This window comes from Sceloporus occidentalis, unplaced genomic scaffold (genome assembly GCF_023333645.1).
Source record: "Sceloporus occidentalis isolate IW3139 unplaced genomic scaffold, rSceOcc1.0.p SCAF_46, whole genome shotgun sequence".
Lineage (NCBI taxonomy): Eukaryota > Metazoa > Chordata > Lepidosauria > Squamata > Phrynosomatidae > Sceloporus > Sceloporus occidentalis.
Genome location: NW_028317026.1, coordinates 5,364,694 through 5,381,058, shown reverse-complemented (window position 1 = coordinate 5,381,058; position 16,365 = coordinate 5,364,694). Strand labels below are relative to the sequence as shown.

The 16,365-nt window shown below is 37.1% G+C and overlaps 1 protein-coding gene across 1 annotated transcript in view; it reads left to right on the top strand.

Moving 5' to 3' along the window:
* The window catches only part of LOC149289367 (cGMP-specific 3',5'-cyclic phosphodiesterase-like), a 54,639-nt gene extending 41,317 nt beyond the window's left edge, over nt 1-13,322 (top strand). Inside the window, exons 12-21 of the mRNA XM_089490756.1 lie at nt 2,153-2,299; nt 2,633-2,758; nt 3,235-3,329; nt 4,920-5,007; nt 5,866-5,966; nt 6,294-6,371; nt 7,977-8,040; nt 10,842-10,916; nt 12,501-12,584; nt 13,173-13,322. Of these exons, the coding sequence (XP_089346882.1) occupies nt 2,153-2,299; nt 2,633-2,758; nt 3,235-3,329; nt 4,920-5,007; nt 5,866-5,966; nt 6,294-6,371; nt 7,977-8,040; nt 10,842-10,916; nt 12,501-12,584; nt 13,173-13,322 (1,008 nt within the window). The remainder of the gene's footprint in view (nt 1-2,152; nt 2,300-2,632; nt 2,759-3,234; nt 3,330-4,919; nt 5,008-5,865; nt 5,967-6,293; nt 6,372-7,976; nt 8,041-10,841; nt 10,917-12,500; nt 12,585-13,172) is intronic.
* Nucleotides 13,323-16,365: the final 3,043 nt, after the last annotated feature.

The window sequence follows — 16,365 nt, the reverse complement described above, 5'->3', positions numbered from 1 at the left end:
AATCCCCAGGTAATGGGTACAAGGTCTGCCCAGCGTACCCTTTGGTTGCTAGAATGTGGACAGTAGAAATACCTATCTACCTCTTTGGCATCCAAAGGGTGCAACCTATAAATTGAAAGATGGTTAACACTTAGCTTAAATGGCATCCAGAATTGTCAAGTAATTATTTTAACATTGTTAACCTCCTCCATTGCACAGGACAGGATGAAGGGAGGAAGGAGGAGTAGCTAGGTGCCATACCTCTCCAAAGTGTTAATTTCACTTTAACCCCTTCACCTCAGTACTTAGGTGGTGTGGGATCTATGCCACTGCTCACAGGATGGGGGTAACAGTGATGGCATAAGATTGGTTCCATGTCTCAATTATTATATTTAGCCCCTTGAGGCTATAGTTTCCCTGAAAACTTCATGCAGTCCCATTTGGGTCAAATGGCTTTTTTTCCATTGTCAAAGTCTATGTTTCTATTTTAGTTAATGGACCTCAGAAATTTATTCAGCTAGTCAAGTGAGTAAGAATAACATTTGCTATGGCGTGTAGATCCTGACTGATATAGTTTAGTTTAGAAACTAAACTAGTTGTTTCAACCCTCTAATCTGTGTGTGTGTATAAACATATAGACAGACTGATAGATGATGGTATGGTAGATACAACATTATTATACAGTGCACATTGACTTTTTCTTGCTGTCAAGATTATGTCAGATTAATGCTTGATGGAAAACAAACCCTCTACCCAAACCTATACATTTGTATTATTGTATTTTATTTATCATAAAGAGTGGTTGCAGAGCTAAGAAACTGAACTTGAATAATTTTGGCTATAATGAAAAACTGACTGAATAAACAGGATATTATGGATTAATTACAAAAAATAATTTGGTTCGTAAAGCAAACAGCAAAATTTCTGGATCCCAACAAATCACCCCCTGTTGTATCCACATAATTGCATGTGAGAATAGTTCCCAAAGTAGAATGTCTGCTTGTAATTTGACCTGTTATTTGTAGATCGGTTCATGTTTAGTACAGACTGTTTATTTCAACACACTGATTAGCTCCTGATTGAACAAAAACCTCTTACATTCCCCACATAGGAAGGGTCTTCCCTCTATTGTTTGAGAAACAAATTTACTTCCTTGGATAGGTCATTCCATGTGGATTAAGAAAAGTGTTTATTTTGATAAGAGTATGTCCTACAATTAAAATTTTTAACCTAATTAGCTCTGTGCCATGATATAAGATCCAACATACCCATCGTTAAGGTTGCCAGATCACATCTGACATTTTTTGTGTTTTCATTCCCATACATAGGCACTAAGAAATAGTAAGACAGCCTTTACATCATGACTGAATACATTCTGTTATCCTATTATGGGAATTCTTTGGATCCCAATTTGATAAATGGGTTTTAGACAGGTCGGTAAAGTGCTAACAGGCATGTCTATTCACTAATGATCCAGAGGTAACTTGACTTTACTTTTGACAACTCAAGCAGTAGCTTGTCTTTTCATTAAAAGTCAAGCTGCTGTCTTGATGAGTCAAGTGCTAAAGAGTCTCCTCTTGAGTTACTCTCAAGCCAAACCTAAGTTGCTTGGGTTGGTCATTCAGGTAGCTGTCAGGTTATTGTATTTAGAGAATTCTGGGTCAACATGACTCCTCCTTTCTATTACATCTTATTTACAGAGTGACGGTAGATTTTATAGAGCATTAAAACATATTGAGACATACTGGTACAGAAGGAGAAGAGTGCGCTGCTTTTGTTAAGTTTGAGGTCTTTTACAACTTGACAGACAGCTTGACTCTGGTTCGATTTTTCAGAATACACAAGTTAGTGCTTTTCCCAGTACCTTACTGTAAGCTGACAGTCATGTTTAATTTATTATGCTTGAAATGTGGTCATGATGACAGTTGAGTCACATAGATGGGTTGCTCCTTTTTAGCCTACTCAATTTAGCTGGTCTGAGTAGACTATGGATAACAATAAGATCACTGGCTGTCACGACCCCATATACTCCCTTGTTAGCAATAGTGTGTATCTATTACACGTTATACATTATGACCTTTATAAACCGGTCACATAACTTCATATATTTTTCTTTATTGTAGAAACTCCTGTGGGAGTAATGATGCTAATTCATGTTTCTTGTCTTCTAAAGGGTGCTGTTGTGCCATCTGCACAATCGCTTAAGTTAACAGACTTTTACTTCAGTGACTTTGAACTCTCTGACATGGAAACCACATTAGCCACAAGTCGAATGTTCACTGACCTTAACCTTGTGCAGAACTTCCAGATGAAATATGAGGTATGGACCCTGCGAACCCAGCAAAACGTAGCGATGGCACGCTAAATGTCACTGCTAGGCATCTTTTGTAACAATGTACTTTTTTGAAGAAATGCAAAACTTACAATGCATGTCCATTGTTTTCAAACGACATCAAACAAGTGGCTTCTTTGTCCTATATTCCTAAAGTTTCCACATATATGTTTCCAATTACTCTGCTCGAGATTTAAATGATTATTTTATTTTCTATTTATTGTGAATTACCTCTTGTGCTGCAAACCTGTTAATCATACCAGTGACCAGAACAAGGCACATAAACACACACTGATTTGATTCTTGTTTTTCATTAAAAAGACCCTTTGCAGGTGGATATTGAGCGTGAAGAAGAACTACAGGAAGCACATTGCATATCACAACTGGAGACATGCTTTCAACACGGCCCAGTGTATGTTTGCAGCTCTGAAAACCGGCAAGATCCAGGTGAATTAGCTGTGCTATTCTTTACTGTTCATATTCTCAAACCTTAAAGAAGGATCTCCTAGTGGCCTTCTCAATTCAATGCTGGATTTCCAGTTTCCATTGTTTGCCAGTGCTTACATTTACTGGGTTACGCTTCGTATTGAAAATAGAAAATACTGTACAGTTGTGTGAAAAAAGTACTTCCCTTCTGTGTGATTTTATGAATTGCTGCACATTTTTCATGTTGATTTTGGTCTGATTGTTCAGTGGTTTGTAGTAATATATTAAGGGATTCTTGAGGCTAAATTTGACCCTTTTCCTCAATTTGTCAGCACACAAGGTTGCAGAACCATATTATGCCAAGTACTTTTTTTAAATTTAATACGGGAATCATTTCGGATTCTAATATCATCATTGCTTTTGACATTGTACTTGATATTACCATATTAATAAGTTGCTTTTTTTTCTGGCTGTTTTCAAACTTGGATTGTTTTTAGAATAAGCTGACTGACCTTGAGATTCTTGCTTTGATGATAGCCACATTAAGCCATGACTTGGATCATAGAGGGGTTAACAACTCTTTCATACAGAGGTAAGAACAATATATTTTCACAGTGATTTCGGCAAATTTGCAAAGCGAGGTGAGAGGAAGTTGCACCAAACACAATGACATCAAATCAGTGATTAAAATAAAAATTATTAATTGGAAACTGTAAGCAGATCTTCATGAATGGTGGGTACAACAACATTGCAAACATACCCATTTCCCCCGCTATAAAGGACTTTTATACATGTATTTGATCATATATAAATATGTCTGTTCTGTGTTTTGGTTTTTTTTTACGCTACAACAAAAATAGAGAGAATTATTTATCTTTTAATGCAGAGAGAAAAATGTCTAAAGGCTGTGTATGGAGCTGTTTGGCAGCTAGTGCTTCGACTTCCATTTACATCCCTGCTGTTATGATATAAAAAAAAGACAAATGCACATTTACCACAATATGTTTAATTTTGAGCCCAGATTTATGTGCATTTGGAAACTTATATCAGCATTAAGAACTGCCATCATCAATTAAAATATGTTGTGTTTATTGAACAAGAGTGTGACCACTAGGTTAGGGTAAATTCATTGTATTCAACGGGACACTGTGACTAAGAAAAAAAAAAGTGGACGAGTGGAAGGTGGCAATTAGGAATGACCATTGATTACTGTGTTCTGTTACCTGTAATTGCAATATATATATATAATATATATATTTTTGGTTATAGTGCATTAGTGACCTCTAGTGGTATTTGTTGTAAATTAGTAAATTGGTGTTAGCAAAATGTATACCCCCTACTCATAAATAAAAAAAGAGTGAGAGAGTAAAAAATGTGGCTCCCCGACCACCTATTAATCAAGAGAAGTAAGTGTCCATCCATGCCTCCTGTGCCCCCCTATGCCATGCCCAGTGGGATGGGGGCTTAAAATGTAAAATAAGAGGCAAATTAAGTACACCTGTTATCCCACTCCATGTATCTTATATGTTGAGGGATGGAGGATAGTTACCTATAAAATTACATTTTTTTAAATGTTTAACTCAACTCCTTTACTTCTCCGTATCCTAGGTAGAGGTAGAGGAGTTCCATCCAATCATTGCAAAGAATGTTGGGCCGTAAAATATTCTCTAAAGGAATGATGGCAGTCTAAAATTACTGCTGCTTGTGTATGGGAATATTTTCAGAAGGCATTTGAGTTATAGGCACTGTAAATGACTTATTAATATATTAATGATTAATGTACAATACATTATAGCATGCTGTTCATCAAATCAATTGATGATAAAAGTCAAATTAGCTCAACCATACCCCTAGGTGCGGGGGTTTATTTTTCTTTTTATTACCTCAATAGCTTAACATGGTCCCTTAAGATCTTATTTATATTAGCTCCAGCCAGGGCTGTTTGACCCAATGGACAGGATAGATCTTTTCCAAGGACCTACCATCAAACGATGCCCCACTGCAAGATTTGTTACAAGGGACAACAAGCCGGCATTACTTGTATCATATGTAAATATGTAATGTGTCTTTTCAGAATTTATAATAATTTAATTTCTAAAATTAAATAATGAATTTACTAATATGGTAAGATTTTTGCCACTGAAAGAAGTCTTGAGGCTGATTCAGTCTTTCTTTTTACCAGAAGTGAACATCCATTAGCACAACTGTACTGTCATTCCATAATGGAGAACCACCACTTTGACCAGTGCCTCATGATACTCAACAGTCAGGTGAGTTTAGGTATATACAGGGATATAAATAAAATAGGATCAACGATTTCGTTCTGGTACAATGCAATAAAATTTGGTTATTGTAATAGTAAAGCAAATGGTAACTTGTTATGCCCTTTTCTAGAAAACGAAGGGCTTGTGTGTGTTGGCATCGTCCTTCGTTACAACGTCAAGCAAAATACTAGGTGTGCTTATTGCCCTATAACTTGCAAAAAAGGCATTCAAACATTGGGTATTTCTAAACTCAGGACAAAAATTAGAATTAAGATTTTTCTAAGAAAAGTCAGAAAAGGCATTTTCACCGTATTTGATATATATTTTTAAATAAATTATGATCAAAATAATGGTATAATTTTTGTCCTAAAAGGCACAGTAAATGAGAGAAGAAAATTACAGCTAAACACAAACACCGCAGAAATGTTAAAGCAGCCAATGTCACGAAGGGTACAAAAACAGTCCCGTCAGGAAGGGGTTAAAGAATACTTTCTGGGTTTTGGGTAGTCATCAGCTCTAGAAATATGATTCCTAATCCTACATTTAGCTACAGAAGTGTTAAATTATTATTGATATGCTGTTATTTATATAGCGACAACAATTTACACAGCACTTACAATATCTACAGCATTTTCAAGGGGAACGACGAGACTAGAATAGGCAGACTAAGGCAAGCCGAAACATTAGGTAAAGAGCGCCCTATTCGCAAGCTCACAATCAACAGTATAATTCTCCAGTTGGCAGGAAAGCACCCAATTACACTGTATATTGGAGATTTAATGGAGCTTTTGTTTTATCTTTTCAGATTTTTATTTTTTGTTTTTGTCTGTTGATTGATGTTTTTCATTGTCCGCTGTTACTTAGGGTAACCAGATTCTGAGTGGTCTCTCCGTTGAGGATTACAAGTCTGTGCTGCGGATGATTAAGCAGGCAATTCTCGCCACAGATTTGGCCCTTTACATCAAGTGAGTTTCAGCTGATGATCATCAAGAGATCCACATTTCAGTGTGTGAAACCAGATATTTTTCTCCAAACTCTCCTTGATTTATTGCACTTTAGTCACAGCGCAGCCAGACTGACCTAAAAAGGAATGATACAGATATTGTTCTTGACAGTGCCCAGTTCTCGAGAGTGTTATAACGTTCCTGTCACACAGTCTTCAAGTGTTGCATAGTTAACCAAGTTTACAGAACACGTCGCACATCTCTGCTTTTTAGAAAGCGTATGACCTTGTACTTTATGGCTTTCGGTCAATTAATTGTTTCAATACTAAATATGTTTGTTTCTTTTAGGAGACGAAATGAGTTTTTTGAATCGGTTAAAAAGAAGTGCTTCAGATGGGACGATCCTACTCAGAAGCAATTGTTTTTGTAAGTATCGTAGAAGAAATAATTGTTGGGGGTTTTGGCGCATCCCTTGAAGCTTATTAGACAGACTGCATGTTTATCCAAAACGTTTCTGCTAAAAGCTTGTGCCAATGTTATAGAAATCAGATTCCTTGCTAGGGCTGTGGGTTGTCTTCAGTAGGTGTTCAACTTACTAGTACAAATAAGCATGTAGTGTTGTTAAGTCCAAGCATGGAGAGGAGGAAAATAATACAGTTTTATAAAAAATTCAACATCAAACAACTTGTCATGATGTAAATAGCACTGGAGTGTGCACAACTGACTCCAATATGCAAATTTACAAATAAAGTATATACTCGGGTAATAGAATGATCCTTTTAATTATTTGAATCTATCTTTTTCTGCTGGATCAGAAAAACAATTTAGCATAGATAACAACCATTTGTTCCACCTAGACTTTAATCAGGTCTTAGGTGAAGAACCGAATCCTCCGGGTCGCGGGAGCGGGGTCTTGACACGCCCCGCTCCCCAACCATTTTCCCTTTAAATAGGGGTGTTTCCCGCTGCTGTCAGCGGGACCTCCCACTGACGTCAAGGGATCTCCTGCTGATGTCAGGGGACCTCCCACTCACCGATGACACGGGATCGCCCCCTGACGTCAGTGGGCAGTCCTGGCTGCAAGGGAAGGCTCCAGGTAGCCGGAGACCAGAAGTTCCTAGGTATGCCCACTACAACTTCTACTGGGAGGCTGTTTTGTTTATCTCTCTTGGTAAAGAAAAACTTCCTTATATTACATCCTCTGGCCCTTTAGTTTTAGATTATGACCTCTTGTCCTAGCATTTCTCTTCCTCCATAAACTTTCCTCCTCTACTTTGTTAAATCCCCTTAGGTATTTCAATGTTTCTATCGCATCCCCCCTCTCTCGCCTTTCCTTCGAGTCAAGGTTTTAAGCAGGCAGCAAAAAAAACCATTGTTTATATAATATGGAACAAAATGCTGATATTTAAAACCGTATATAAGCTATAGTTTACTTTACATAGTTGTGCTCAAAACAAAAATCACTAAAATGTTATCTATGGTAGCTTCTTAAACATGTTTGACCATTTTTTGCACATCTTAACATGTTTATGTACAAATGATTCGAGACATATTAAACAGCATGCACGTGGCCTTCATTTTTTTTGGCTGCTCATCTTGTAGCTTCTAAAACTATTAATGCTTGTTTTATAGTTAATACAGAAGTGAGGATTGAGGTTGCTGTTAGATGCGACTTAAAAAAAAATAATGCGTTACATGGCAGGTAGCATGAATGTCATTACAATATAAAGATCAGAGGCTGTCCAGCAGCATTGATTTAGTGTTACATTTACATGTCAGGTGTCCATAGACAAAGAGAAAAAAGTAGCTCAACTCACACTAAAGCCTGCACGTAAAAGGCTTTGTAGGAGAGAATAGACTGGTCCTGAACAAATATGGCTGAAATGGATATTAATAATGGGAGAGCATGAGTGGAAGTAGGAAAGCATAGGTGAAAATAGGCAATGCTGCTTTTAGGCCGCCGTGTTTTTTCATTTGTCCCCTCTATAAATGATGGTCTAGGAAAATCTTTTACTTTTGTGTCTCCTGCAGAGCTATGTTGATGACTGCTTGTGATTTGTCTGCAATAACAAAACCTTGGCCAGTACAGCAGCGGGTCAGTATCTAATGGCACAAAACGCACACAGTGTTGTTCCTTCATATGATTTTGCCGTATATGTTCTTGTTGCATTGGCTCAATTGTGTATGTAAAATGCCATTGGGGTCAGGCAGCTTTTGACTTTTGCTATTGCTCTGTTTTCACACTGTTCAAGTTAGCTTATGTTTGTTTTTGTTTTTTTTAAATTTACCAACTAAACCCATATTTCCAATTTAGATTATTGCATGTTGTACTGCCTCTGAGTCTTCCTCTGTACTGCAAGCACACCATACCTGTTTCGGTTGTACAATACCACTTCTGATTTTTTTTGCTTATGTCTTGCACAAAATCCTGACAAATATTTATACATGAGATGCCCCACATTTTGTAGAGCGTTCTTATTCCAGAAACACTTTAGGAGCAATCACTGCTGTACTCTTTTCAACTTAGATCTTGCTTGGAAAAGACATCAGATAACCTGATACAGCAGAAATAGGCCATTCGTTTTTTATTTTTAAAACATATTATATTGTGAAAATATTGTGAAATAGGCAGGGGTAAGGTCCTAGAAGGGAGGTATGTAGACCCAGTTCTCTACATTAGTTGGAAGTTAAAAGAAATGCCGTAGTTGAAAAAAAGTTATTTGGCGATCAGTGTTTGGAATCTCTAAAATAGTACCTGTTGGGTGGGAAGTTCTGTCTTGTAACAGATCATGTCCCATATATGAAACAAAAAAATGCAAGGGCGACTGGCTGGTTTCTAAGCCTACAGATGTTTGATTTCACGGTAGAGCATCAACCAGGGACTAAACAGTGACATGCTGATGCTTTGCCTCGTGTATATTCCTCTTTTCTGCGGTTTCTCCCCCTACGTGTTGGAGGAGAGGGGGGAATGTGTGAATTAGACAGAGGTAATATCCTAGAAGGGAGGTATTTAGGTTCAAGTACATTGTTGGGCCCCTACCCTTTTCTTGCGCTTGCAGGCCAATTACATCAGGTGGTGCCTTTATAATGGAAGGAGGGCAGTTGGCTGGGGAGTTGTTTTTGCTGGGGATTTGGTGAGTGCAGAACCCTGGGGAGAATGGGAGGTGCATCCAGCATAGAAATAAACTTGAATTTTGTATGCATGTTACAGGGCAAGTGAAATAGCTGATAAACCGTGTAGTGGTCCAGCATTACAGTCAGGGCTGAGTTTCTGTTTACTTGAGTTATTTTTTATTTTGTGTTATTTTGTTATTTACCCTGTAACAATAAATCTATTGGATTCAACTTAATGTTTCCTGTCTTGTTATGGGAGTAACACTGTGTATAATATATCACAATATACAGTTGTGAGAAAAAGAAAGTACACTCTCTTTGAATTCTATGGTTTTACATATCGGGACAAACAATAATCTGTTCCTTAGCAGTGCTAAAAAAATAGGTAAATATAACCTTAGATGAACAACAATGCAGGACATACAACACTGTGTCATGCTTTATTCAACAAAAATAAAGCCAAAATGGAGAAGCCATGTCTGAAAAACTAAGTGCACCCTTACTGCTTCCATAAGAATTAAGATGCTAAGTAGCAGGCAGGTGCTGCTAATTAAATGCTCTTCATTAATTGATCATAGGCAAGTGGAGCATTCAAGGAGGAAATATATCAGCAATGATCTCAGAGAAGCAATTGTTGCTGCCCATCTGGGAAGGGTTATAAGGCCATTTCCAAACAATTTAAAGTCCATCGTTCTACAGTTAGAAAGATTATGCAAAAGTGTAAAATTTTAAGACAGTTGCCAATCTTCCCAGGAGTGGACGTCCCAGCAAATCCACCCCAAGGTCAGACCGTGCAATGCTCAGAGAAATTTCAAAGTTACACCTCAGACTCTACAGGCCTCAATTATCATGTTAAATGTTAAAGTTCATGACAGTATAATTGGAAAAATATTCCTCTCTAAAAAGAACATTGCAGCACAGCTTAGGTTTGCAGTCATTTAGTCGACCATGAACTCCTCTGTTTACCAAAGTATTCTAGTGTCCAATGCGAGGCCATCTGTCTGACAGCTAAAGCTTGGTGGAAATTGGGTCATGCAGCAGAACAATGATCCCAAGCACACAAGCAACTTTATAATAGAATGGCTGAAAAAGGAAAGAATCAAAGTGTTGCAATGGCCGAGTCAAATGCCCGCAAACCTCAATGAACTGAAGCAACATTGTACTGAAACATAAGTTAGTTCTTCCACAAATGCCTCCTCCATTTTGGCTTTATTTTTGTTAAATAAATCATGACAGTGTAATATGTTATGTGTTGTTGTTAATCTGAGGTTGTATTTAGACCTGCTAAGGAACAGGTGACTGTTATTATGTCTTGATATGTAAAACCATAGAATTCAAAGAGGGTATACTTTCTTTTTCACATTATTCTACTTAGGGGATGTTGTAGAACATAAACCAGTGTTTATTTTGTTAGTGGGACCTAATTTATAAAATAACTCCTAAGTAAACTTGGATTTTTTTTTACAAATCTTTTTTTTAGTGTTTTTTTAACTATTAATCCTAATAAATGGTAGACTATACAAAAAATTGTATAAAGAGAAAGCCCCTCCTGTCCTTAAATGTGCTGTATTAGGAACCATATGAGAATGAAACAAAGCACCTCCTGAACTCTGAGCCTATAAGTTAACGTCCAATGACACCCAATACCTATGTGCTTGCCTTAAAATTAGACACATTTTCATGTGTTTTCAGCGTTTAGGACACATACATTTTCCATAAGAAACAAAGGTATTTCTTTTAAAATCATGTTAACAAATGAGCAATTTTTGTCCTGCTTTGCAGATAGCTGAACTTGTAGCTTCTGAATTTTATGAACAAGGAGATAAAGAGAGAAGGGAACTCAATATCGAGCCTATAGTAAGTATTGGACATTCTTGACTTTTACATTATTCCTTTGCCATTTATTTCTATGCGTGTTCTGTGAATGTAAAACAAACATGTATGTTCAGCTTCTTCATTATTGTTTACTAAAGATAACACAAGGTAACGTTCTTAAAGTTAGGCATGCATAATATAAGGTGGAACCACATGAGCAGTGGTGGCCTGCAGTTATAGAACTCCCATGGCCAGCAAAGCACACCACATACACCTAGTCGTCAACAGTAGGTATCCAACATTTTTAAGACTGAACTTGTGTGAAAGCATACAGCACAATAAGCATCTGGTGGCCAGGATAATATATCCATCAGCAGTGAAACAAAACATATAACTGGCATTGGGTTTGCAGAGTATCATGGGGTTTGAAGCTCGCCAACCTTTGTGGGATTTATTGGTCTTAAAAAGCTGGACAGCTACCCATCTTCAAGGGCCGAATCGTTACTCAAACCCCATTGGATAACCCCTAACTAATTACTTTTAGCCCTTTTCAGGTGCTTTTCAGTGCTTGTGCTTAGTGTATACTTGTGAGTGATTTCTTAATTCCACCCATAAGAAAAAACCTTATTAGAAAATTTTTTTATAGCCCTCAGTAAAATATAGTGTCTCGGCTTCATGTGGAAAATGTTTTTTTGTGATAAATTAAAATATTATATACCTTTCTAGAATGTGGTCTTTTTTAAAATATATTTTACTTCTTATGCGCAGAGTGGCATTTACTAAATTTGTTCATTGCCTGCCAAGCCAATTTATTTCATTGGTCAAATGGATGACACAGGGATTATTCTGATATTATTAAAACGGGCTGTTGGTCTACTGGTATACCGACTGCAGAGATTTTTAGCCTGATGAAGAGATTAGAGTGTGGTTTTTAAAGTTTCCCTCTGGGACCTCTGGTCTCACCAGGTATTAGAAATAACCAGCGCACTTGCACACAAGTTGCACCTAAATTGGATATGAAAATAACGTCGGTCTATGTCCTAATAAATATGGTCTGGCACGGTGCCTCCTACACAGTAATTATAGGTGTGCTTGCCAGTTTATGCTCAGTTCTGCTCTACCATGAGCCATATTTAATTACATGCTGACATTTGACACTGCATTAGCTAAGCAAAACTCTGTGAATATAGAGACGTGATCCTTTTTTCACTCTATTGATATAACTTACCACATGGGTGTTAAATTTAAAATCAAAACATATGTGTTTTTGTGAAAACATGCCTACATTTTCTAGCGATACTGAACTCACATTTGTTTTAGATATTAATATCTATAAGTATGTTTCTTTGTATATGGATCATTGTTTTACAGCTGATGTCTCTCTGTGTATTTATGTATATATGTGTCACAATCAGGATTTTGAGGCTTTACACATATTTAATTTCAAATGTAGCACACGTTGTGAGTCAATAAAGTCATTCACAAATATGTCAGTTCATAGATGATGGATGGGTAGGTAGATAGATTGGCAAAAGCCAATGAGGTAGGTAGATAGAATGAGCAAGCAAGCCTTAGAATATCCTAGGCTAACCTACACGGTTTGATTGGTATTAATCTTTTTTTTAGGATCTGATGAACAGAGAAAAAAAGGATAAAGTACCAAGCATGCAGGTTGGATTTATTGATGCAATCTGCCTGGAACTCTATGAGGTAAGGCATGCCTGATATCACTGTGCATTATGAAGAGCAAACCATGGTGAGGTTCTTCAACAACATGGGCCGAGTTGTTCTGTATAATGCATACATTTTACATTTTTCCTCACTGACTTAACTAGGTATTATACAAGACCAGCTCATCCTTTTTAGCAGGATAAGTTCAGAGGCCTGTTCTGGTCCAACCCATCTTAACCTAGAAAAGTGAATCCAGGGGTCAGCCATTCTTGTGCACCACTGCTCAGTGGGCTGGTTACAGAGAGATCTCTGACTTCCACAACAGGCCCATTTACATTATGGAGAACTGTGTCCAAGGAGCATGGCATCAATGGCGTGCATGCTGTATCTGGTGCCACGTGTCCTGAAGAAGTAGTAAGGATGGCAGCTGTAGAGCTGAGCCCTGGCAGAGATTGGGGCACTGATTTCAGGGACCTGATATATTCAACTCTCCTGCAGACTTCCAGTTTAACAAATATACTGCTCTGTTACAGTATATTGGTGAGCTTAATAGTATTTCATGTTGAGTAATGGGAGCTCCCTGTGCATTTTCTTGAGTTTTTCAATGCCTGCTATTTTGTCTCTTAGGCCTTAACACAGGTTTCTGAATCGTGTTTTCCTTTACTTGATGGCTGCCGAAAGAATAAACAGAAGTGGCAGGTTCTGGCTGAACAACAAGAGAAGAAAACGATCAATGGAGACGGCCACCAGTCAAATCTTAACTGTGATTTGGATTAAATAACATCAGCAATATAGAACCTTGTGGTACAATATAGCATTACACTATTTGGAAGCTTTCATGTCGCCACTATTTTATTTATTAGATTCACCTGCAGGGTTCTGTTTATAGACCTAACAAGAGAATGTAGATGGAATGTCATTTAAATCAGTCCCACCACTGGCTGATGTATGACTTGTCATTGACATCTTACTTTCTATTCTCATTGTCCTTTAGGACCAGTGCCTTAAAGCAGAGTTGCCATTTTATTTATGTAAATAAGCACCATAATTCTTATTATAAAGCTAATGTGACGAACACGTTTTGCTTTTGTAGAACCAACACAACACATTGAAGTATGTTTCATGGATCCATTTACTTGTCTATAATCAACAATGAGGAGGCATTTTCAGATATAAATGGCAATGAAAAAAGTACACGTTTTACACTCGTATTGTAAGTTTTTGTGTCATTTTGCAGCTGGTGGGGCCCACAAAATGATCAGTAAGAAAGGTCATAAGTGTAATGTTGCAATAGTGTTGCTCCTGAGTGTTTTGTACATGGTACAAAAATATTAAGTTATATACAACAATAATCCTGGCACAGTATAAAACTATTTGCAGATACATGATTTTATATATATATATATATTTGTGAAGCTTATTATGAAATGTCCACACTTCTTCCTTGGTTGTCTCAGATGAACAAGCTTGGTCCCCGCTGCTAGTCACAGGGGGATAAACATAGGCAGAATGTGAATTGTGTGTCACCTGATTAAGTTACTGCAAAATTACAGTGGACTCTGGAGACGCAAATGGTACATTTAGAAAAAAAATACAACTTGAAGGGGCCGTTTGAGAATAGATGCGTGGAATGCTTATCATTTTAAATCCAATCGATGTGTCTTAACCACACTTGACAAAGTAACACAGCTAGTGCGTTCTTTTAGTGCGTTCTTTTAGTGCGTTCTTTTGTGTCCTTTAAAAGCCCAATGACGCACATGGCAATGTTACAAGACTTACATTCTGTACAGATATTGCAATCAATGTTAATAGTATGAAAACAACATGAAAGGGTTACTTGAGCACATTTTTACGCATCCATCAGTATAATGTCTTGCATTGTCGAAGCTTTGTAGGTGGTTTACCAACAGTGTACTTTTTTAGCTGAAAATAGCTTCTCCCTGCATCAGACCTCAGAGCAAACACCCAGTGAAAATTTCACTGTTGTCTCCATTTTATACAAGTACAACTTGTGTTACATGGTGCCGAACACCAAAACGCACAAATTTAAGCATACAGGTTAAATTAAACCAAGGAAAGAAGCTAGAACCTAGCACCCCTGACTGCTAATTCTAAAAATATTGAGCCTATACTAAATGACAGAATATAGCAAGTCATTAAATGTGTCAGATATAAGTAAATATGGCCACTAGATTAAAATCCTGCTTTGAATGGAAGATTAGAAAATAGATGTGTTTGTGTGACCACTGAGTTTAAAACTTGACTCAAATGCGTATTTAGCTTTTTTCCTCAGAAGCTTTGACCACAAAAATATTATGGTCTTAAATACTCATCAAAATAGACATAGAACTCAATCTCTGCACCTTGTAGACCTGTTTGCTTTAAAAACAAATGTTTAACACCACTGTTAGGTGCTATGTGGTAGAACTCCACCTTCCTTTAGACCACCATTAGCTAGTCTGTGGGATGTCTACTAAACTGTATAGTTTAAATTACTACAGCTAATAATGAGGGGGCAATAAACACACGCTTAACTGTTTTACTTGCAATGTATCTTAAAGCATGTTAAAGTTGTTTTTTTCGGAGTGGTAAATAACTTTTTGCATCATTTGTGTTATTTTTTTTCTACAATGTAAAGGAGGCTCGGCATTTGTGAGTTGAGGTTTGCATTTATTGTGTATAAATATTGTTAATACATATATTTATTTATTTATACTTAACTGTAACAGTGTTTGTTTTTACTGTATGCCTGTGTTTAGAGGGCAATGATGGCTGGAAAGGCGGCCATTTTGGAATATGTGGTCTGCTCACTGTGCCTCTACGTGAGACAGGCCACTTCTAAAGGTGTGCTTCCCCAAATACCTATGTGTCTTGAGTCATTCTGAGCAGCCAATAATATAATTTAGGGCTTTTTGCTGATGTTTCCACTTACTTGTATTACACATTCCTTTACCACACATACATTGTATGTACTCATTAGAAAATAATTCTTTGTCCCTATTCTATGTTCCAATTCCTAAACTGGAAAAGTTTCTTACCTCCCACCCACAACAGTGAAAGCATTTTTTGTGGCTATAACTTTTCATCTATACATTTATGAATTGCCTCAAATAATCCAGAGATGAACTTTCTTGCCATACAATATGCAGGTTTAAGTTTACTATGAAACAATGTTGATTAATTATACATTTGACTAATAAAATTTAGCGCATCAGTCAATGGATAGTTGTACATTGAATATAATAATACCAATTCACCAGTCTCTGGGTTTGTGAAGAACAACAATCTGAGTGTTTTGGTATGCTCATGCCTAGAAATGAGAGTTGTCATAGAAGTTTGATACAATCAAATGACTGGTTGACCAGTCAAGCAATAAATATTTAGGACCCTCCGGATCATGGTAACGTAACAGCACTCTTGCTCAGCTGGTTGAACAGTTATATGTAGCTCACAAAAAAAAATAACTCCACCTCAACATATTAAGTGTGTATTATAAATGGCCATGTTTGTTCTTCTCACATGAGAAGAACCAAGATATCTGGTTGGCTTTTCATTATGCATAGTGAACACGAGAAGGAAAGTTTCCTCTTCATAATCTATAGATAATATGTTAACATGGAATCCTCTATGTCATCACAAATATCCTACGTCTCCAGGTTTAGTAAATAGACCTCTCTGACTTCAAAAGCCCAGGATCTAACATCTGGAGAATCTCATCAGACCTAAGTTAATGAGTTCTTTTGAGTTCTGCCGCATGACATAAGGGGTATAGTAGTCCATACTATGCCACATTATTTGTGGTGTAATAGAAAATTTAAGG